This window comes from Carex rostrata, chromosome 1 (genome assembly GCF_964058835.1).
Source record: "Carex rostrata chromosome 1, lpCarRost1.2, whole genome shotgun sequence".
NCBI lineage: Eukaryota > Viridiplantae > Streptophyta > Magnoliopsida > Poales > Cyperaceae > Carex > Carex rostrata.
The window spans coordinates 491,380-515,020 of record NC_135918.1 but is presented as its reverse complement, the minus strand read 5'-3'; the positions used below and the strand labels follow the sequence as shown (position 1 = coordinate 515,020).

General features: G+C 35.5%; 2 protein-coding genes and 1 pseudogene across 3 annotated transcripts; 1 reads left to right on the top strand and 2 right to left on the bottom strand.

Annotated features, from left to right (window-relative positions):
• Positions 1-207: 207 nt before the first annotated feature.
• LOC144550574 (large ribosomal subunit protein uL3z) lies at positions 208-3,301 on the top strand. 2 transcript variants are annotated; one of them, XM_078298579.1, is made up of 6 exons: positions 208-335; positions 887-993; positions 1,348-1,458; positions 1,763-2,067; positions 2,216-2,625; positions 2,820-3,301. In XM_078298579.1, the coding sequence occupies exons 2-6, from the start codon at positions 909-911 to the stop codon at positions 3,070-3,072; spliced, it is 1,164 nt and encodes a 387-aa protein (XP_078154705.1). In that variant the 5' UTR covers positions 208-335; positions 887-908; the 3' UTR covers positions 3,073-3,301. The 2 variants fall into 2 exon arrangements, with proteins under 2 accessions (XP_078154705.1, XP_078154711.1); XM_078298585.1 differs by having other exon boundaries at positions 314-362.
• A 6,907-nt stretch (positions 3,302-10,208) lies between these two features.
• Positions 10,209-15,055, bottom strand: LOC144564195 (uncharacterized; annotated as a pseudogene).
• A 1,634-nt stretch (positions 15,056-16,689) lies between these two features.
• Positions 16,690-21,212, bottom strand: LOC144550602 (uncharacterized). Its single transcript, XM_078298605.1, has 9 exons — positions 21,097-21,212; positions 19,593-19,716; positions 18,889-18,969; positions 18,680-18,768; positions 18,502-18,576; positions 18,185-18,246; positions 17,785-17,844; positions 17,279-17,518; positions 16,690-17,030 (listed from the first exon to the last, which is right to left on the bottom strand). Exons 2-9 carry the CDS (start codon positions 19,713-19,715, stop codon positions 16,942-16,944), a joined length of 819 nt encoding a protein of 272 aa, XP_078154731.1. The 5' UTR covers position 19,716; positions 21,097-21,212; the 3' UTR covers positions 16,690-16,941.
• Positions 21,213-23,641: the final 2,429 nt, after the last annotated feature.

The window sequence follows — 23,641 nt, the reverse complement described above, 5'->3', positions numbered from 1 at the left end:
TTACGCTCTTCTGGAACAGGTAAACTGGGCTCGTTTACGGTCCTGAGTTAACAAACAAAAAGGGTTCGATGGGAACAAATTGCCGTGGATTTATGAAACATTGACAAGCTTAAACTTCAACAGACTAGGCCCGGTTAACAAACAAAAAAGCCCCACCCGGATCAAACATGGGCTACTCCCTTAAAGCCCGTAAAAGACGATGATCCCTATTCCCCCGAGAAATGAAGGGGTATTTCTGTCCATTTCGAAATAAGGCGTCCAGTACAGTCTATATATATAATCAGCTAGGGTTTATGCGAGAGCCTCTTAGATTTACGCCGCCGGGACACAACCAGGTACTCCCCGAAACCTACCCCGCGCTTGTAATCTCGTTTCCATCTCTTTATATTTATTTATATCATCAAAGTTTGATTTTCTATCTTGTTCGATAATTCTCATTTCCTTCGTCTATTAGTTGTTATAATCATTTAATCTCGGTTTCTACCAGCTCGTTGGTAGACATTATCACATTGGATGTTTTTAGACAATCATAAATCTTCTTCTACAGGCTCAGTCATGTAATTTGTATGTGTGTATCTGTTTAGTTCAGGCACTAATTATTGCTGTATAACATTGTATACGAATAGTGGAATAGTTTAGTATTTTATAGGATCTAGTAGCCTCCATTCATTTAATAAACACATTGCAATTATTCTGAATTGTTGCATTTACTGGTATTAAACGAAGGATGAGACTTGCAGCTCAGGAAACGCAAAAACTTAGTATTCCGTTATAGATTTACTAGTAGTTCTGGATATCAGTCTCATTTCCCTCTTTATTATTAGTATAACTTAGCTTATTACTGTTTCTTCTGACCCCTTCCGACTTCTTATCTGTTTATTGTAAGGTAAGAGGAGGTGTGAGCAAAGATGTCTCATAGGAAGTTTGAGCACCCACGGCATGGTTCCCTTGGTTTCCTTCCAAGGAAGAGAGCTAACCGTCACCGTGGAAAGGGTAACGACATTATATTACCTGTTGTGTTTTTTCTAGATTGACTTCAATTTCAGGATTGATCATATAATTTGAAAGAATTTCACAGCATGTTTTCAATATTTTTAAATAAGATTGACTTTTGTGCTAGAATTAGTAATGCTGTAGGTTATCCTGAATAAGTTGAACAAAGAACTAATATTGTATATACTTTTGTAACATGTAGATATAAAATCAGTTGTAGATCCATTTGAATTGCAACAATCAAATATTTATATAGAAAAATACATGTTGTGAGTTGGGTATTTGTTCTACTTGGTACTTGGCTGTTTATTTTTATGAAATTTGGTGCTAACATTTTGCCAATGTTGACTTCAGTGAAGTGCTTCCCCAAGGATGATCCTACAAAGCCATGCAAGCTGACAGCCTTCCTTGGCTACAAGGCTGGTATGACCCACATTGTTCGTGAGGTCGAGAAACCTGGATCAAGTATGCTTTTGTCTCTTGTTTTACTATATTGTAATTTTAGATGTGTTCATCTAGTTTTCTATACAAACTGTTCCCTAAATACTAGGTGATTTTCTTGAAAGGAAAGTTACCTTTTGAGTGTAGTTGTAGTGAGTATGAATTGCCACCATTTTATTGAACTTGTTAAATTTTAATCTGTTGAATGTTATTTAACTAGTCATTACAAATTGTTAGGTCCTAATATGTTGGAATGAACATGAGTTATCTTGTTACTTGACATTGTATATGCTCAAGCAAATGAGTTACCTTGCTATTTGTATCACAGAGCTGCACAAGAAGGAAACCTGCGAGGCTGTGACAATCATCGAGGCACCACCAATGGTTGTTGTTGGTGTGGTTGGCTACATCAAGACACCCCGTGGCTTGCGAACACTAAATACAGTGTGGGCACAGCACTTGAGTGAGGAGTTAAGGAGGAGGTTCTACAAGAACTGGTACAAGAGCAAGAAGCGTGCCTTCCTCAAGTACTCGAAGAAGTATGAATCCGAGGATGGCAAGAAGGAGATTGAGGCCCAGCTTGAGAAGATGAAGAAGTATGCTACTGTCATCCGTGTCCTTGCGCACACTCAGGTTAGAATCGAACTTTTTAAAACACCATTTCAGTTGCCTTTTGCTTTGTAGTTGCTGTTTTATTTGGTTCATGTAAAATATTATTTAAAGATTACATTGCATGTTCAAATCTGAATAATAACCTGCATCTTTGTTTTACTATCTACAGATCAGGAAGATGAAGGGGCTCAAGCAGAAGAAGGCACACCTGATGGAAATCCAGGTCAATGGAGGGAGCATTGCACAAAAGGTTGACTATGCTTATGGTTTCTTTGAGAAACAGATCCCTATTGATGCTATCTTCCAGAAGGATGAAATGATTGACATCATTGGTGTAACAAAGGGTAAGGGATATGAGGGTGTGGTCACTCGTTGGGGTGTTACTCGTCTCCCCCGCAAGACCCACAGGGGTCTCCGCAAGGTTGCCTGTATCGGTGCCTGGCATCCTGCCAGAGTGTCATACACTGTGGCACGTGCTGGTCAGAATGGATACCACCACAGGACTGAAATGAACAAGAAGATTTACAAGATTGGCAAGGGTGGTGATGAGTCTCACATGGCCTTGACTGAGTTCGACAGGTAACATTTTTATGATCTGTTTCTTGCTGGATTTTTTTTTTTTTTATAGATCCACAAGCTTTATTTCACATTTTAAGTTGGTTTAGGCTAACAGTTTCTTTTCTTGTCCTTGTTGGAGTGTGAATGTGGGGAGGGCAATTAATTAAATAAAGAATATATTTGTTTAGTGTACACTAACATCTGTGTTTATACAGGACTGACAAGGATATCACTCCAATGGGAGGGTTCCCACACTATGGTGTTGTGAAGGATGATTACCTCATGATCAAGGGTTGCTGTGTGGGGCCCAAGAAGAGGGTGGTGACTCTGCGCCAGTCTCTCCTGAAGCAGACCTCACGTCTTGCTCTGGAGGAGATCAAGCTCAAGTTCATCGATACCTCTTCCAAGTTCGGTCATGGCCGCTTCCAGACAACCGATGAGAAGAAGAAACACTATGGCAAGGCTTAATTTTGTTTTGAGATTGGTGTTTGCTGTTCTTGAAACTTTAAGCAGAGAGTAAGATTTCGTTTTGGTCGAGTTTTGTAGGGTCTATTTTTGTGTTTGAAACAAACAACATGGATTATTTGTTATTTTTGTCCTGCTCTTGCTGGTAGTACTTTTGGAAATCAAGTTACTGCTTAGTGATTATGGTAATGAGGTCAGTTTTATTCAATCTGTTAGTGTTTAAAAGTGAAAATCAAAGCAATCCCTACCTACAAAAGTTTTTTAATAAATTAAATAAGCGAGTGTTGTGTTAAATTTTAGCAGCCCATGCGAACAAATAAAAGGTCAGATTTTTTTGTTGAATTTGGATTAATAGAATTTATAGGATCTAGTAACAGTTTACAGTTATCATTTGGAACCCATACAAGCCTCAATATAACATGCGATCTATTCTGGCTTGGAGTATGATAAGATAAATTCTCCAAGTAATGGTAGTATTAGATGAACTAGATTATTAACAAACTGCTAAAAATTCGGTGGTTTATTAAGGATTTCTTGGAATGCCTGATACTTTTTTATACGTGATATTTTGACGTATTGCTGGGTACACGAGATTCTACCCTAAAAGGCAATGTTATTAGAACTGGACCGGACATCACCTCGGAAAAGCTTTGAGTCAACGGTTTACTGATCGAACCGGTGGGTCAACCGGTTCAATTGCTGGTTTATTTAAACATTCACATAGATATGAGATATGAGAATTGTTATACAACGTATATTCAAATAATATAATACAAGACTAAATTATAATATATATGTGTGTGTATATATTTCAAACTTAATATTTAAATAATAAAAAATACTAGTTTTTATTAGAGATGACTGAGTATTTTTTTTAAGGCGGAATAATTTAGCAAACCAAAAGTTTCATTTTTATTTGAATAGTACTAGGAATTTTATTTTGTAATAGCAATAAATTATATCCTAATGAAAATGAAAAAGGACTTCAACAAAAAAATAACGACAATTAAAATACATAATATAATAATAACAATTGTTAGGTTTCAAAAAAATATATACACACAAAATTTTATACGCATGATTGATACTTAAGAATATGTAAAATTTAAGGTTTCATGTGTAAATTTTATAAAAATAAATAAAATATGTGAAATGAATAAAATTTAAACCTAGGCCACAGACTTGTGTACAGTACAGGCCTACTACTCCTTTTTTTAGAAGAATACAGGTCTAATAGTCCTTTCATTTGGTACTATGTCGCATTTAATGCGTAACAGTGTAAAAGATTGAACTTTGAACTGTTTAAAGCGTTTTTTTTCTTTAAAACGAGTAGCCGGTTTTTGAAAAATCGGTCTATTAAACCGGATTTTATCGGTTCAACAGCACAATCGGTCTTTAAAATGAACCAAATCGGTAAGGCATTTGGGTCCGATTTTTTTTTTATTAAACCGCCGATCCGGTCCGGTTCTCATAACACTGCTAAAAGGAGGTCGGATCAGAGTATTTTTTCTCTTTGGTCAAACCGTATATAGGTATATATTTTACTAAAGTACAAGGGAGAGTACATCAGAAAAGTTACATGGTACCGGGTACAATATGTATTACTAGAGTATTAACCTGAAACATAATATAAGTCAACAAGTGTTTTTACAAATATTCAACCAAGTACAAATAAAAAGAACTCACATGACATTAGTGTTTGGTAAACGGTCCGGGCAAAATTCAGGCACGGGCACGGGTAGACACGGTCACGGGTATCATGGGCACACGGGTACAACGGGCCGGGCATTACGGATTTTTTTTTTTTTCAAAAATCCTGCCCTGCCCGTTTAATACCCGTGCCCGTCACGGGTTCGGGGGCAGGACCGTTTGGGTAGGGGGGCCGGGCGGTCCGGTTTTTTTTTTTTTCCTATTTTTTCTGTTTTTTTTTCCTGTTTTTTTTTTTTTTTTTTCTTTGAAAACCAATAAATTGTAAATCCAAATTCATACCAATTAAAATTTATTTGACATGGTTGTATATTTGAACTCAATAATTTTTGTTATAATCAAATATAAATAATTTTTTTTATTGAAATATAAATAAATTATAAATCCAAATTCATTAAAACATATGTAAATTATAAATCCAAAAAAAAAAGCAATGTACTCATGCAATTAATTTTTTTATTGCTTTTAGTGTTTAAAAAAAAATATATGAAATTAATTTATGAGATGATCAAATAAAAATTAATATTCTTGTCAATATGACGTTTTGAAAGTAATTTCATTAAAATATATGAAATATCATATATCTATTAAATTGCAAATGAAATTGTCATTTAAATTATATATTTTAGTCACTTTATATAAAATAAATTTATGCATGTCTAATATAATTAGTTTAAAATATTATTTTTTATGTGAAAATGTATTGGTTTGGAGGGAATTTCAAAAAATTTGAAATTTGAAAAAAATGGGTACGGTTACACGGGTTCACGGGCACGAACTCTCGGGTATGGGTTAATGGGTACGGCGGTCCGGGTATGCACGAGTTTTTTTTTCGAAAAACCGGGCCCGGCCCGTTTAATACCCGTGCATACCTGTGGCACGGGCACGGTCCGGTCCGGATTGAGCCCCCGGGGGCATTTACCAATGTCTACATGACATCATATGAATATAAATTATATATTCTTGCTTATTTGTAATGATAAGGAATTAGTGATTGTTTTTTCTATGTGCATATTGTGCCTTGTTTTTTTTGTGTGCATATTGTGCCTTGTTTTTTCTGATAGACTTGTGCAGCAGAGAAGACATTAATTCAAATCGAACTAAGAACTACTTAATCAAATAGAATTGAGAACTAATAGGCACAACAAACCACTTATTTTGGAGAATAAAGACCCCCAGAGCGATGATCAGATATAGGAGACGAAAACAATGAGAGCGGTGATCAAATCCACTACGTGAAAGTATTGAGAGCGGTGGTCATATTCACTAAACTAAAGCATCGACAATAGTGATCAGATCTACTGGATAGGTGCTTGCAGTGGTCATATTTACTAAACTAAAGCATTGAGAATAATGATTAGATCTACTGGACAGAAGCACCTGCTCAGACGGAATGGAGTGAATGGATGGTGTTGGTGTGTGTATGTTGTTTGGGATGGAATGTTTGGAAATGATCAAGTCAATGAGGAAGATGCTGACTCCATTATTTCGAGTGATCTAGAGTGACTTAGACTTTTTTTTTATGGTTGACGGCAAGTTGCCGTCAACAAATTTTATAAATAATAAAAAGTTATGATTACAGATAGCTATTTATTATTTACACTCCTGAAAGCAAAAGGAAAAAAATTAAGCAAAATAAATATAAAAAATTAGAGTGACTTAGACTTCACATTTGTGTTTCTATATTTTGAGGGCCTGTCTACATTTACTTGTTATTTTGGCTGGATTTGTAGTGTACTTATATTTTGTTATTGCTATATTATAATATGAACATATGAGTATATGACTTAATAGTACTTGTCTTAAGGTCTCCGTTTTGAATACCTATACAACTACTATTTTGATTTCGTAATGAAATCGGTGATACAACCACTATTTTTTTAAAAATATATATATATATTGTCATGTTGGTTTGGCTTTGTATATCCAATTGAGAGCAATCATTATCCCGATAATTTTCCTTAGCATTAAAAAAAAATAATCCACCAAAATCTCATTTTATACCACAAATGCTGATTTTTTCAGCATTTCAACTTTTCTGATGAGATGCTTATAAAAGACATCTGCTTTCATTTAACCCACCACAGTCACAAAATTCACACTGTAAAAATATCTCGAGCCTTTTAGTTTTGTTGGTTCTTCAATTTTCAAATTTTTTTTTACCATCAATGTATTTAGTATTTACATAGGAATATAATTTTAAATATGTAGTTCATTTACCAAAGCAATCAAAATAATTTGCATTATGCTATATGTCTGGGTACGACCTATGTTGCATGATACAGGTAGGGGTGTCGTGTCGGGCACGACACGGGTACGGCGACAAAGTAATTCTCAAAAATAGAGGATACGACACGGCTATTATATATTTATTATTTTAATTATATTATTAATTCAACACTCCGGCCATTTTTATTAATATCCTTAAAAAAACTTAATTTTAAAAATAACCCTACATTTCATTTTTTATTAAAAATGCCCCAACCGCCAAGCCCACGGGCGGTCCAAAACACAAGCGGACCGCCCGTGGCTGGGGCGCCCCATGGTCCCCTTTTTTTTTTTTTTTTTTTTAAGAGATCTTAGTATTTTGATTTGAATAATTTTGTGAAAAAAAAGTTTTCTTATTTAGAGTGTATGCCAAAAAATAAAATATTTGATATATTTACGAAGTGATGTCGTAAATTTGTATAACTTTGATTTTTTTTATTTTTATTTTTTTTGGTGAACTTTGATTTTATTTATCAGTTGGATATCACAAGTCTAAATATAACACTAATAAGGACTTGGCCTTTATTATGGTTTTTATAATATATGTATAATACACACACACACACACACGCACACACAGATATACATATACTAGTATTTTGATTTAAATAATTTTGTGAAGAAAAAGTTTTCTTGTTTAGAGTATATGCCAAAAAATAAAACATTTGGATATATTTATGAAGTGATGTCGTAAATTCATATAATATGCAATAATTTTTTTTTTACAAAATTGATTTTCAGTGGTTCGTATAAAAGTTATACAGATTCAATTAATTTTATGTATAAATATTTTCGTATAATTTTGAACGAAAATTTTAACTGAGAATTTTTATTTTTTATTATGTATGCACATATATGTTGATGAATGTCATTTGGAGATGCAATATGTTGGAGATCTTTAACCAAGAGACATCATGTCATGGATCACATGCATACTCTTTTTTTTGATATGTTGGATCTAATACGTCTTAGTTTGTATGAAATTTCGGTCCAAACTAGATCATAACCAAGCATTTTGGCAATTTGGGCCAAACCTTGATCACATTGTTACTAAGTGGTAATGACATAACTTTTATACAAACATTGTATTGGATCCTGAGGAGTATATGTTATGTTTTATCACATGGGATTGCATGTACAAAAGGCTTTGTATATATATATGTTGCATGAATTGTAATCTTCTACCTTTTTTTTTTACTAAATAATATCAAATTATAATTGTAGTATGGACCAAAGCAAAAGTGTATGTGTATATGTATACTAATATTATTTGTTAGTTGGATATCACAAGTCTAAATATAACACTAATTAAGGACTTGACCTTTATTCAAAATAGTAGTTTAGAGCTACTAAAATAGTATGTGTATATATGTAGCTTTGTATATGTATATGTATATATGGGGTCTGTCTAAATTGCTGCTGGCAGCATTTCAGCGGAGGTGTTGCCGGGGCTATATTTAGCCGTGTGATGTCCAAACAACAAATTCAAACCGTTAGATGTTTAATCTATATTATAATATACTTGGAGACCAAATTTTACATTTTTTGGAATTTTTTTACTATATATTAAGCTAGTTTGAAAACTGCTGATTTCAACAAATTTCTGCAGCATTGAAATCAGCGGTTTTCAAACCTACTTAATATATAGTAAAAAAATTCCAAAAAATGTAAAATTTGGTCTCCAAGTAGATTATAATATAGATTAAACATCTAACGGTTTGGATTTGTTGTTTGGACATCACAAAATAGAAAAATGGGCGGCAGCACCGCCAGCAGAAATGTTGCCGGCAGCAAATTAGCCACATCCATGTATATGTGTATGTGTATATGTGTATGTGTATATGCATATGTATATGTATATATATATGTGTATGTGTGTGTGTGTGTGTATTATACATATATTATAAAAACCATAATAAAGGCCAAGTCCTTATTAGTGTTATATTTAGACTTGTGATATCCAACTGATAAATAAAATCAAAGTTCACCAAAAAAATAAAAATAAAAAAAATCAAAGTTCACCAAAAAAAAAAAAAAAATCAAAGTTATAAAAATTTACGACTTCATTTCGTAAATATATCAAATATTTTATTTTTTGGCATACACTCTAAATAAGAAATTTTTTTTTTCACAAAATTATTCAAATCAAAATACTAAGATCTCTAAAAAAAAAGAAAGAAAAAAAATGGACCATGGGGCGCCCCAGCCACGGGCGCTCCGCTAGTTGGTATGGAGCGCCCCAGCCACGGGCGGTCCGCTTGTGTTTTGGGCCGCCCGTGGGCCTGGCGGTTAGGGCATTTTTAATAAAAAATGAAATGTAGGATTATTTTTAAAATTAATTTTTTTTAAGGATATTAATAAAAATGACCGCAATTCATAACAACACCTATGATTTTGAGATAGTATGAAAAAATACGAAACTAATTTCATCACAAGTTCATAACAACACTTATAAAGTTCAAAGTCCATAAAATTAAACTTAATTTCATCACAAGTTCATAACAAATTAAACTAATTAAAGATCCAACAAAACAAGTGAAAGACTAAGGGTCTGATCGGAATGGTCCTTTCTCGCTCAAATGAGAAACTGAACCGAAATTCATTCCCAATATGCTGATCAGAACGCAGAGAGAAACGAGAATGGAAATGATTCGACGAGATTTCAGGAGCCCCAAATCGTGCGAAGAAATCACGGGAAAAACGATGGTATTTGGGGAGAATTCGTTTTGTTAGTGTGAAAAGCCTCTTTTACCCTTATCTTCTTGAACTAGATGTTGACACAGGAGAGCAATGGAGAAGGAGAGGAAAAAACCTTTAGACTGAGTGTCGGCGCTGGGGAGCAATGGAGACGGAGAAGGAGAGGGGGAGAGATAGAATGAGGGGAGGAAACTGATGAGTTGTCGGGTGGACTGAGAAGCAGGGAAGGATAGAGGAAGAAGGAGAGTGAAAATTAATGCGAATGGGAAGAGTGATGAAATTCTCAATGGCATACACTGTAATTATAATGAAAATTATAACCTTTTTTATTTGCTTTCAAATCAATTTCTCTTTTTAATTTAATCAATCCAATCACTAAAATTCAATTCTAAATCAATCCTTTTGAACTCTATTCTATTGAAATGAATTGAATTTTTTTATATTTTCGTTCCGATTAGACCCTAAATCTCCAAAATAAATTCATAGTTCATCTCAAATATTACACATCATCTCCAAACACTATCCTCTCAAACTCCGGCTCATCAAGTGAAAGATTTGCAATGACAAGTTGCTCGGCACCATCAAATGGCTCATGTGCATCACCCGCAACATCCCAAAAGGTGCTATCTCCCTCAGAATATTCTTTGGATTTTCTAGAAAGAAGTCTCAAATTAGAATGCACGAAAACTAAATCCTCAGCACGCTTGGGTGTCATTGGATTCCTCTTAGTGTCATGGATAAGATAATAAGTTTTCCAATTTCTCTCAGAATATGAAGATGATAACGGTTGAAAAAGCAACTTCAAAGCTACACCTTGGAGAATAGGAGCCGCTCCACCATAAGTAACTCACCATGCAAGCGGATCTAGTTCTCCCCTATCCGCAATAGAATCATGATGCTCAAATCCGACACCACAAATGGAGAATCTCACAAATTCACCAATCACGATTCTTCTTTCTTCGATATTGGGAAAGAGTTTTCTAAAACATTGATTTCTCATGTGTGATATCTCTTCGTCCATATGAGGAGGCACATGATTTGGACGATCATCAACCCATTGTGGACTATAGTACCTATTACAAAAATATTAAGTAAAAAATATGCATTAGACATCAAATATTGAGAATTTAAGTAAAAAATCAGATCTAAATTTAAGTAAAAACATGCATTAGACACCAAACAGTGAAGAGGAATATAGTGAGCCAAACATTATAGTATGAATTTAAGTAAAATATAAGTGTAACAGTACCTTGGGTTCAACGAGTGAGCCAAACAATGAAGAGGAGTGTTGCTTTTTGCCCATCTTTCGTTTAAAATTTTGCTCACCACATTAAAAAATATTGATTCTTCATCATCTTTCTTTCCCTTATGATGATAAATAATGGTTTTCACTCTATCAATCATGGAATCCCACATCTCATAAATCAAATGCAAACAAGGTTTTTCAGTATCCGCAATTCTCAACATCTCATAAATTGGCTCGGTGTACTTAAGAACATACTCAACTTTCTTCCAAAACTCCGCTTGATAATTACTCCAACGCTCTATCAACATTATCCGCTTGATAATTACTTAAGAACATACTCAACTTAGCTCTATCAACATTATCCTCTTGATAATTACTCAAACAATCTTTTATAACCATCTCTTTTAGCCCTCTCTTAACTTGAAAGAACCTTTTGAACACAACAATTACCGAGGAAAAATGCATCTCGACCACCGAAAGTAACTTGAGATCACAACACTCAAGATACATATGCAACCGCATTGAGTGGTTGGTAATAAAATTCTTGATGACAACCACATCTGAATGAACCACATTAATTGTCACACCCCGCGGCCACGGGTCGTAACAGTCTCCCGCCGTAAGCATACAACGCCGTGTATGCTTACAAGGCAATTAACAATTTAATCCAAACAACAAGCAATATAAAACAAGTTTCTAAATATAAATCAGAGTACACAGTCTGGTCAGAATATAATACAACAAAAGTATCTCATCCGGATACCAACCATGAGGCCTACCCTAAATCTATACAACAAAACGAATCTAGGGTCATGTAATGGTAAGCTACTAAGGCCTACTACTCGCGTGCCTCTCCGGAATCAGTCGCACCAGTACCTGTAAAATAACCCGAGGGTGGGGGTGAGAATAAATTCTCAGTGCGAAATTTGCCACAGTTTAGATTATTGGACTTGCAATCAAACTCCATATTCAAAAATGAAACCCATGCAATAGCAATTCAAACAGATGTATATATATTCATAAATAACAGAATGCCAATACTCGACAACAACTAAATCGAACTGAATCACAGTTTACGGAATTTCCAAGATGAATTTCAAACACAACACATAGTTGGCTTAACTCGACTCATTAGGGCTTGTAGCAACTACAGATGTTCTTTCGAGCTGGACTCTTTATCAAACCCACATCTGTAGGGTTACTGACACCTACAGATGGCCCACCGAGCTGGACCCTTTATCTGACACCCATCTGTAATCGCTTGGCTTAACCGTTTATTAAGGTATGGTTCAAGTCACATAAAGAAAATTCTCTTTAGAATCGTTTCCAATATTCGCAGTATTCAATTGACCTTCCAAATGCATTAACATGTAGGAAAATGCCACCGAGCCATAAACGTTACACACTAGTCACCCACGATTCCAATTCACACATCATAACATAATCACCCTCCCTCGTCCCAACCGGTACTGAGAAACATTGAGGGCCGTTCACCTAAGGCCATTAGGATCCTGGGAATCAAAGCCAGCATACAGCCCGACTTTGCAAATTCATTGGATCCAAGTGCTTAACTTTGTAAATCCATTCACATACATATCAAATCGTGGTGATTTTCAATCAAATCAGATCATAACAGATCGACACAACCTACAACCATACCAGCATGCAAATCACTCAAGTCACATCAATTCGAGTTTAATTTGATTGGGCTATGCAAATGCTTTACACAATTCAATGATGCAATCAATGATATTCAACATGACAAACGAATAAACAATTTAATTCCTGAAAATAAAGTATCAAACAAGTCCAAGAATCCCGCACCTGATTACGACGAGCGTACCGCTTAATTAAGGATCGGACGTCTCGAATTGCCTCGCGAAGTCTTGCTCGACCGAGCCTACACCTATATTACACGTATACTAGGTTTAACCTTGGTTCATGATCGAGAGGTTTACTCGAGTTATATTAGGCTTACACTTTAACTAATCTCCTATCCTTTGGTACCAATTCGTTCGATTTCTTATTTCTCTACCAACCTTCTCTAAAATCACCCACAATTCCATCTAGGTCCTCTGGACCATATAGACTCTCAATTTGGTAACAATTCACCTACTAGTTCACCAATTTGGTTCTCGTAACAACTCGATTTACCGATTGGTCAAACCCTAATTTGGTCAAAACATCAAATTAACCGTTAAACGTTCTAGAATTTCAAGATCAAGAGGTAACCCTACCGATTACAAGTCTAATCGGTTGGATTAAACAAATCAATTCACGATTAGGCCCGATTTCAGTTTTGGCACGAAACCCTAGAAATAAAAATCCACAAATCAGAAGGAAATCGGGAAAAAGATTGACAAATAAACAAGCAAGGAGTGTAGAGGAACTAGTCCACGAGCAATTCGAACACAAATCTCAGGTTTAAAACGAAAACCCGAGAAATCGAGAAAATTCGAGGTTTCGAAAGAGAGAAGGAGAGAAAGGAATACCGAATCGGAGAGTTAGGAGAGATCCACGGCCGCTTGCTCGGTTCCAACTTCGATTTCTTGCAACAATCGGGGCTTGAGCGGGAAAGGAAGCTCTCACGCTCATTTTCTTCTCTTGGGCAAAAATCACATAAAAATGGGGAAAGTGGGCTGTGGGGAGAGAGAGAAGGTTCGATTTGAGTTTTAGGGTTAAAAATACCCTGAGTGCGGACGCACTCAATTCAGTGCGGGTCGGTCACCCGCACTCAGCACTTGGAACATATTTTCAGCAGTTGAAAATACACAGAAATATACACGAGTGCGGACGCACTCATTTTCAGTGCGGGTCGATCACCCGCACTCAATACTTGGCAGAATTTTCGGCAGCTTGAAAACACAGAAAAGAATACTCCAGTGCGGACGCACTCAGTACTTAGTCAAATTTTCATGAAAACGGCACTGAACAAGGGAAATGTCTGAGCGTAATGCGGACACACTCAATTTCAGTGCGGGTCGGTCACCCGCACTCAGTACTTAGACGGATTTTGGAAAGAAATTCAATCAACACAGAAGAATACTCCAGTGCGGACGCACTCAAATCCAGTGCGGACGCACTCAGTAGTTAGTCCCATTATGGAAAATTCAGTCAATACAGAATTTCTCAGTGCGGACGCACTGAGAAGAAATTCAGAAAACAACTCAAGGAAAACAGAATCCAGTGCGGGTCAGTCACCCGCACTCACCACCAGTGAGGACGCACTGGACCTATAAAGGTTCAGAACTTCGAAATTCCGACGCGGTTTCGATTCTTACTTAATTTACTCATTTAGAGGAACCTTAATTAAGGTTTAAATGTGTATTTTATTAGCACAATTTTCGACTCTTGCTTTTAAGATATTCAGAATTTAATTGTTAAAGTTTCGTAACGTAACATTAATCAAACTACATTCATCATAAATAATTTGATTGGCTTGGGTATTTCTTGCAGCACATATATTCTTCAAAGCAAGGTTAAGTGTGTGAATAACACAAGGGGTCCAAAAGATGGTTGGAAAGAGGGATTCAATTATCATCCCCGCTGCCTTGCAAACCGGGGCATTATCTGTGACTACTTGTACCACCTTTGGAGGTCCAACCTCTTCAATCACCTCTTTCATCATGTTGGAAATGAAATTTTTATCTTTTACCTCACCTTGGCAATTAATAGCCTTCAAGAAAATCGGCGCACTATCGGTTATTGTTATGAAGTTTATTAAAGGCCTTTTTTGTACATCAGTCCATCCGTCGGTTACAATAGATATGCTTTTTTGTGCCCAATTGTCCTTGATTGGCTCGAGTAAACGGTCAAGGTGAATCCTCTCTCTATCTAGGAGGGTAGTTCTAAGCTCGTTGTAAGTGAGAGGCTTAAATCCTTTGATCCCACTATTTGACAATTTTACATAAGAGTTGATGAAGTGGGGATTTCTCGCTAAATTAAAAGAGGGACATGCCGTGTAAAAAAACCTAGCAATCTCCTCCTTAATTTCATTTCGAGTAGCACATCATATGACTTCTCGATAGCTGTTGGCATCCTTTGCCTCTTTCCTTCTCTCACTCCCATGGAAACCGAGGTATTGGGACTTGTTTGATGGCTACTTGCACTTGGTAGTGGGACTTGTTTAGGTAACTTCGCATTTACCCTCAACTCTGCTTGTTCTTGTAATTTTTTTAGCCTACCAACCTCCTCCTTTGTCACCTTTTCACATGCTCTAATACCATGCTCAACACTCGAGAATATGACCCATTAAACGATCCCTTGCAAAACTTGCAGATGAAAGGTTTATTACCTCCAGGAGCAGCTCTGACTTCTCTTTCGTCACCACATATTCCCACAATGGTGCGGAATCATTTCACGAGCTTGAGGCCGTACTGCCCATGCTATTCTGGATTGAAGCCGAAGTAGACTGCATGATGTTACCTATTTAATAAATAGAAATCAATTAGAAAATGCAACAATGCAAGCTTCACCTAAGAAACTGATTTCACCTATTCACTATAAGAAACTGATGTTACCTATTCACTGTAAGAAATTGATTTTAGAACAAAAATGCAAGCTTCACTTAATTTTGTGATTAAATAACTTCCAAAATCAAAGAAACTGATATAGCTTCCAAAATTTGTAATTAACTCTAAACCACCGTGCACATTTCTCACCATATAGCTTCCAAAATCAAACTCAATTACTCAACTATTACAGCTTGGAACATCTGGAAAACAGAAATGGAATAATTTTTAGAAATCAGAGGATCAGACTTGCTAAAATCGGACAGTGGCAATAAAATCAGAAAAATCGAACAGTGTTGTATGCCAAATCGACAATTGATGTAATTTTAATGCATCTGACAACAACCGGTATTCAAAATCAGAAAAATTGATCAATTCGGTGGTTAAACAACTTACCTGGCAGTAGAGAGGAGAGAGATGGCCGGAGATAGAGAGGAGGCGGAGAGAGAGGAGACGGAGAGGAGACAGTGCTGTTGGCGGCGGAGAGAGGATTAGACTAGAGGTGCTACTTTTACCCGATTACCCGAATCCGATCTGGAACCGAACCGGATCCGACCCAGAACTGACCCGGATCCGATTAATTTGGATAGGGTGTGATTTAAAAAATATAACCGGTTAAATTATTGGTACAATTACAAAATTAATAATTTAATATTCGACCCAGATCCGAACCGGAACCGATACTGTAATGGGTAGGATATGAGTATCATTTAATTATCCAACCCATAACCGAACCCGACCCGATACCCGTATAAATACCCGATAAAATATATATTAAGAACTCTGCATCAAGTTTTTGTGTTTGATAATATATTTCATGATTCTTTCCCTGATGTCGATGACCTGTCCCTGTTTCGCATCATAACATTGGCCGCTACCAGTGTCAGTGTCATGAGGAGGTAGATGATGAAGAAAGTGATGAAGATGCCTTTTTTATTGAAGGTGACATTCCACCTAGTCGACGAACACAACCACGTTGATCTCAGCATTTTCCAATCTTCAAGCAGGGTGGAAAACATTCATTACACACGTAACCCCATGCCATGACATGTCCGAACACAACGTTGATCCTATCCCTTGCAAATTAGGTATTGACTCAAAAAGGACCACTACAAAGGCTGATCCACAAAGTATACCAAACAAGATGTTAGACGTTGCAATTGGAACCAGCAGATATCATGAACAGAAGAATTTTCTACTCAAAACTACTACACACTAACCATTCAAAACTGCTTAATAATGCTAGATTGTAACAGTAAAATTGGTAAAGCTAGACCCTAGCTACAAAACCACATGTCAAGAGGCTCACCGGCAACAGCATGTCAATTAATTCAAAATTACATTTCAACATTCAGATCGCACACTGCAAGCACATTACAAGCAAAGCATGTATTTCATAACAACTTCAGAGAACACAAGTAAAGCACCATCTTTTACTGGATTTCAGTTTTCAGCTTCAAAACCACCACGGCCAAGACCAGGACCACGGCCACGGCCACGCCCACGTCCCATCCCCCTTCCCCTGCCACGACCTACAAAAATAATGGCAATAAATGTGGCATATTAAAAAATTGATGTGTTCAGGCTGTATTAGCTTCCATGCTAAATTTGGACTCCTTACACCTAATCAAATCCACACAAAAAAAAAGAAAAGAAAAGCAAGCAACCCTAATATCCATATACCATTCAGTATTAAACCTGTTAATGTATACTGAATGATATGTGAAACTTCAATAAAGGACGATAAATTAACATTGAAAAATTATAGTGGAATTCTTACCACGGCCCTGAGGTGGCTGAGGGGGCACATCGAGTTCGCCATCATCATATGCACCATGTTCATTCACCATATCTGTGGCACCATAATTGTCATTGTAATAACCACCCCTACCACCTCTGTAGGACCCACGACCACCTCTTCCCCGGCCTCTTCCTCTGCGACCATATCCATAACCACCTCCACCACGGTTGCCTCCCCATCCTCCTTCCCCACCATCATAGCCCATTCCATTGCTCATTCCTATTTTAAAGATTTATTAGAAAACTACTTCCTGTGTTTGCTGATAATTTTTTTTGGAGTAAAGAAGACTAGAATGTGGTACTACTAATATAATCACAATATTGTTCATATGTTATTGGCAAACGGCAACACTGAAGAATATGGTTAAATGTTGCATGCGATGGAACTTATGTGTAAGCATAATTCAGAATCTATTGTACCAAATATGTAAATTAAAAAAAGAGAGAAATGCATAATTTAAGGGAAATTGAAAAGAAAGGAAGCACCTCGACTCCTACCCCTTCCACCACCACGGCGCCCCCTTCCCCTACCAGCTGCCACAGCATCTAAACATTATACAAAAAGCACTGAAGTTAGCAGGGTCAGCAGCACAAATTCTTTCTATGGGGGTCATTCTACAAGTATCCATATTAAATATCATAATTTCATTATTATGATAAGAATGGGGTCAATAGTGAGAAAATTTTAATAGCTTGTGGGTTAGTTAATTTTGTATACATCTACCAAATTGTCTAAACAAAATAAAGAAAAGAATTAATAATTTATGCATTTTGGAAAAATTATGGGCGGTCAGTTCCCATTCTGTTCAATTCTATCCATCAGGCATCTTAGGCTGTGAAAGGATTTCTTTTTTCTTTGGCAGAGGGGGAACATAATAGTAGTTACCTTCTTCATTATCAAAGTCTGCAAGTGGCTTAACCTGATCAGCTGGCAATGGTAGCTGGTACCTACATAAAATGAGGTGCCACCAGAAAATTAAACAACACACGAAAACTGTCTATTTCATTACAGAAAGTTCTACTCTTGCACAATATAATGAGAGAGAAAACACAAATTGTTTTGGTTTATTGCTTACTTTTGTTAATCCAAATGGTTAACTCGTGCTGGTTAGTGATAACGGCAAATTGAGATATTAGTTCATTATCAACATGCCTAGCATAACAGTACAATTTGGTGAAGTATTATTTGATCTCATTACTTACCCTGGAGCAGAATTATCAAGCTCCTTCTTTGACAAAGTTATCGTTATCATTGACACATGTCGGGTTGTCTCCAAACTGTCATTAAACAGAATAGAAGCTAGCATTAGCCTATATAAAGAAAGGTACAAATACATGCAGAAAATCCACAGAAAGTTAATAGATTTGCAATCATTCTTACGGGAGAAGCCCTTCTTCCAGTGGCTCCCATACATCAGTAATATCAATCGACTCAGTGGTTGTAATCTGATGCAGACCCACAATCCTTCTCTGAAAAGTGTTTATTATTTGACAGATTTAGCATAGTGATCAGATAATTATACTACAAGCAAAGGTAATGTGCTCAATCAAGAACAGAAAAAGAAGTAAATAAACAAAGATATATTGTACCTTGATCAATTCTACTATCATTACAGTCTTATTTATTGCTCTTCCCATAGCTTTAATAACAATCTCGTTGGCATCTTTCTCCTAAATTAGCAGCAAAGAATTCAGAAAATCAAGTATACAATTTTTTTAAACAATGATACATAATACAGTACAGTACATTAATAATGAGAAATCTGTGGTGCCGATGGAAGGATTTCATCTAAATAGACTGTAATAAATATAATTTTTTAATTGTAACCATCAGTAATTTCTAGAAATGCGCAAAGAACCTCACCATAAACTACACTGACATATACATCTGTCATTAACAACATAAAGAAACAGGTTCACCTAGTGAGCATGTTTAAATTACAACACGCTAAGAAAGTCACGACAGTAACAGTAAAACCACAAGATACATACAAACCCACTGAGGAACATGTTTTATTAGAGAAAAAAAGACCATCACAATAGAAACTGCAGCTTTCAAAATAAATTTTAACCAAAATCAAGATGATAAATACTGGTAATAGCACAGGATGCTCTGGAATAACTTTATTGCATCATCAAATCATTTTCTGACCATAAGTTCCAGTCCGCACTGGTCAAGGAAAAACAGGGCTGGTACATAAACCACTCAAATCTTGTTATATGATACTTGGAACATAGAAAAATAACAGGAGTCATAATAAAATAAAGAGGAAAGAGAAAACAGAGAGCCGGACCTGAAGCAAGGTCAAGGCATAGCTGATATAGTTCCTCATCCTTCCAAGTGCTGTTATTCTAATTTCATTTTCACTGATAGGTGTGTCCTCTCGCGGTTTTTCCACCCTCTGGTACCGGTCCATTCTAAACCATGCAATAAAGAAGGTTACAGGTAAAGAGAAATCCTGCTTCACTAAATTGCATTATATTATATTATATTTAAAAATAAATGTAGGTTCACAAGGAGTAATTCACACAAATAAATAAAAAAAAAAATCCCAGAACATGAAGGTACATAGTGGATTTTGGATGCTAAATTATTAATTTCTACAGATAATAAATTCAAAAGACCAGTCACAAGAAAAGACAAGATATAAAATGCACAGCTAATCAAATACTACCACACCAGCAACGATAACAATGCGACAAATAGACTCAGCTTTCATTTATAAGGGGGCACAAAAGTAAGAAAAACATCAACAAGAATTCAATGAAAGACTTCAGATTCATGTCAACAGACTTCCAAATGTTGCATATAATTCTTGGTTATTTAAGTTTGATGCACTATTTATGATATGCTTGGACTTCACACCAAATGGACTAATTAAAAATATCACATTGCATCCTAATACACAAAAAAATAGAAGGTCAGTAAGAAATAATTGTTCATGTCACTTGATTGTTCAGTCTCTAAGGAAAAAGTACAGCAAAATAGGCAACTATTTAATTCAGGTATTCATCAAATAGTCAAAAAGAAACTTTAGTCCAACCTCGAGTACCAAGAAGGAATAAGACCAAAACACAAGAATGATGACTTAAACAGTAAATCTAATACCAAATCCTAACTATCTCTAACAAACCCCCAAATATGAAAGAATCAGGTTAAACTATCTTAGAACCTGCTTCTGTCAAAAATAAAATTTCAATTAAAAACTTTACATTCATTCTTTGTTTAGCTGAAAGCAAAATTTCCTCTAATATAGACAAAAAGTCTTATCTGAAGTACCAAATTACCTTTTAGAAACCACAAAAGTTCAATAATTAGATAAAATCTAAAAGAATTACATGTACAAACAACCCATAAATTAATCAAAAATTGATAGTTCTGTCAAACAGAAAAAAAAAAAAAATACATAATACATATTTATGGGGGTAAGCACTGGGAATAAGAGGTTGAGGTCAGCTTTGAGTTTTAAGCCTTTTAATTCGTATTTAGTATTTGCTAACGAGATAGGGAACATAAAGACTTTGATATTGAACTCATTTCAGACTAGAATCAAAGTCGGATCTCAGAAACCTATCTCGTACATCCGTTAGATAAGGGACTGAACTCGAAACCTTGCACCTATTACATTTAAAAACAACAATTTATACCAGAAATTGAGTCGACTATAATAACCTTCAATGCCCATGCAAGACAACATATAAAAAAACTACTCCTCATCAACCCCTTAAATAGAGCAATTAAGACCAGATATCACGGCAAATCTGCATGCGAGGTGAACTAGGGTTATGATTTAGTACCTTATTTCCTTCCCTCTCTCTTAATTGCTTGGATTGAGCGAAAAAAGGAAGAGGTTTTCTCGCGGGTTTTGCTCGGTTTCGCCTGATAGAGAAGGGTTTTTCCGTGGACCGCACCTCTCTATTTTTAAGACGTTTTCCCGATAGGGTTACCCCTATTCATTCCTCCCTACACGTTGATCACAGTCGTACGTATAGAACCAAACCTCATAGTGTGTTAATTTAATATCGACGCTTAATTAGTGCACTCAAAAACCATGGGCACTTATTATTCTTAGGAAGGATAATTTGAAGGATGAGGTGTAGTGTGCACAGCACAAGGATCATTGACGTCACGGACACGGGGTAACATTTATCTGTCAGTGGGTCCAATTTAAATTTTATGGTAAACTACTGCGGTGTAGCCAGATGTCCAATTTATGCTAAACCGGGTAGTCCCGGGAGTGCGTATCCTCTGAGATATCTCAACTTTTGCGTGACCGATGTGTCCGGTGCCTATTCGGGGGTGATGTAGGGGTCAGTATTATGTGTGCTTTGAGATTCGTGTAGAACGTATTTAAACAGTTGGGATTTTCCATAAAGTCACGCAAAGTTTGAGATATCTCAGAGGATACGAATTCAAGCGGGAGAACGGGAGAACGAGCGAGCGAATGGGGAGTTGACACGTCGGATTAGATTGGTTGGAATGGTACAAGTGCGCAAGTACCGGCCACACAGAAACTTTGCAGCTCGCAATTTCGCGAGCATCGTGTCCTGATGCGATTGCGGAATTCGAAATTTATGTACAGATCTGACCGAACCTATCTTATTGGAAGATTTCACTGATAACGAGATGGCTTTTCTTATTGGAGTACAGGAACGAGATCACTTTTTGGGCCGTTATAGCTGAGCTTGGTACCGTTTTTATTACACCACCGCGCGAAATTCCGAGCCCTTCAAAATTACAACAAGGGATGGATTGATTAAGAGCAAGGATTTCGGCCCTCACTTCATAATTTTTAATCGGAATTGAATTACGAATTTTTTTTTTTAAATTTTATGGAAGAGGATAATATAATATCTTATCCATATTCGATTTGTATTTAAAACTTTAAATATAGATAATCGATATTTGAATTTTTGATTTTACGTTTCAATTATTCAAATAGTAGATATATACCATGTAATTTAATATATATTATGAACTTAGTATTTTTTTAATAATATTTTTACATTCTTTTAATAAATATCTGATCTAATCCGTATCTATATCCGTTTAATATACAATTTGTATCTAAAAAATTAAAAATAATATGAATATAGTTTTTTACCCCTATCCCTTCTGTATCCGCTCTGTCTAGAATATATAGACGGTTAATTTTTGTATAAGCTATCGTAATCTAAATTATAAATGCATTGTTTATCAAACAGATATAATCTTTTTTTTAATATGCAGTCTGATTAAATATTAGGAAAAATGTATTAATAAAATTTATAATTCAACACGATTGTCTTTTGAGTTTTGACATATTGCTAAGGTTTTTTGGCAAACTACATCCCAACCGATCAAGTCAGATGTGGAACCAAGAGCGACCAACATGTGTCTCTTCCTAATCTATTTTTTAAAATGTCTTTTTATTATATTTCAAACTAATGTAAAATTTTGTTCCGTTCTGAAATTTTGTGCTATTCTACCTCACACATTATAGTTCTGCTCCGACCAAGCAAACGTCTAACGGTGGGGAAAATTGATTTTTTTTTTTTAACTAAATTGGTTGTTTAATAAATGAGCACAATATGATTTATGTAAATATGAACGTATTATTTTAGTGAATTTAATACAAAGAAATATTTGCTGAGTTTCCTTATTTAAATTTTACATCAGCTAATAAATGTAATTAAATGCAAAAGACTTAATTGGCACTGATCGATAAAGAGAAGTAATTTTGTCAAGATCAGATTGTTGGACTATATAATTATTAACTATAGACTATACATATAGTAAGTGTTTAAATTCAATCATGCCTCAGCACATTCCCAACAATCTCAAAAGTTCAAAACAACATCAATAATTATATAGGAATCTATAGATGCTATCTGTTACTGATTCGATCGAATTATTCGAAAGAATTTGTTGAACTACGTACTCAGAACGTAATATAAAATGATTAAAAAAAAAAAAAAAAACAATTCGTGGACTTGCATGCATTTGTGGTAAATGGTTAATCATTTCGGCCTTTTGTTTTTCATAATTTGCTACCTTGCATAATTTTATATAATGTAAATAAATTGTGTATTAATTCTGAATTAATTAGTTATTTGTTGAGCGATTTAAAATTTTCTGAAATAAAATGACCTTACACGATGCCGTTTCTATTAAATATAGAAACATAATTCATACAATAATATAGTCAAAATCCTCATATACCCAGTCCCAAAAAACCTCCCCCTAAAGGCCTGTTCGGAAATTACTGTTCATATGAGAAAAAAAAAAATTTCACTTATATTGAATTTTTTTTTCCCACTTGAATAGTAAAAATCAGTTCAAAAATTTTGCATTCTGATTCCT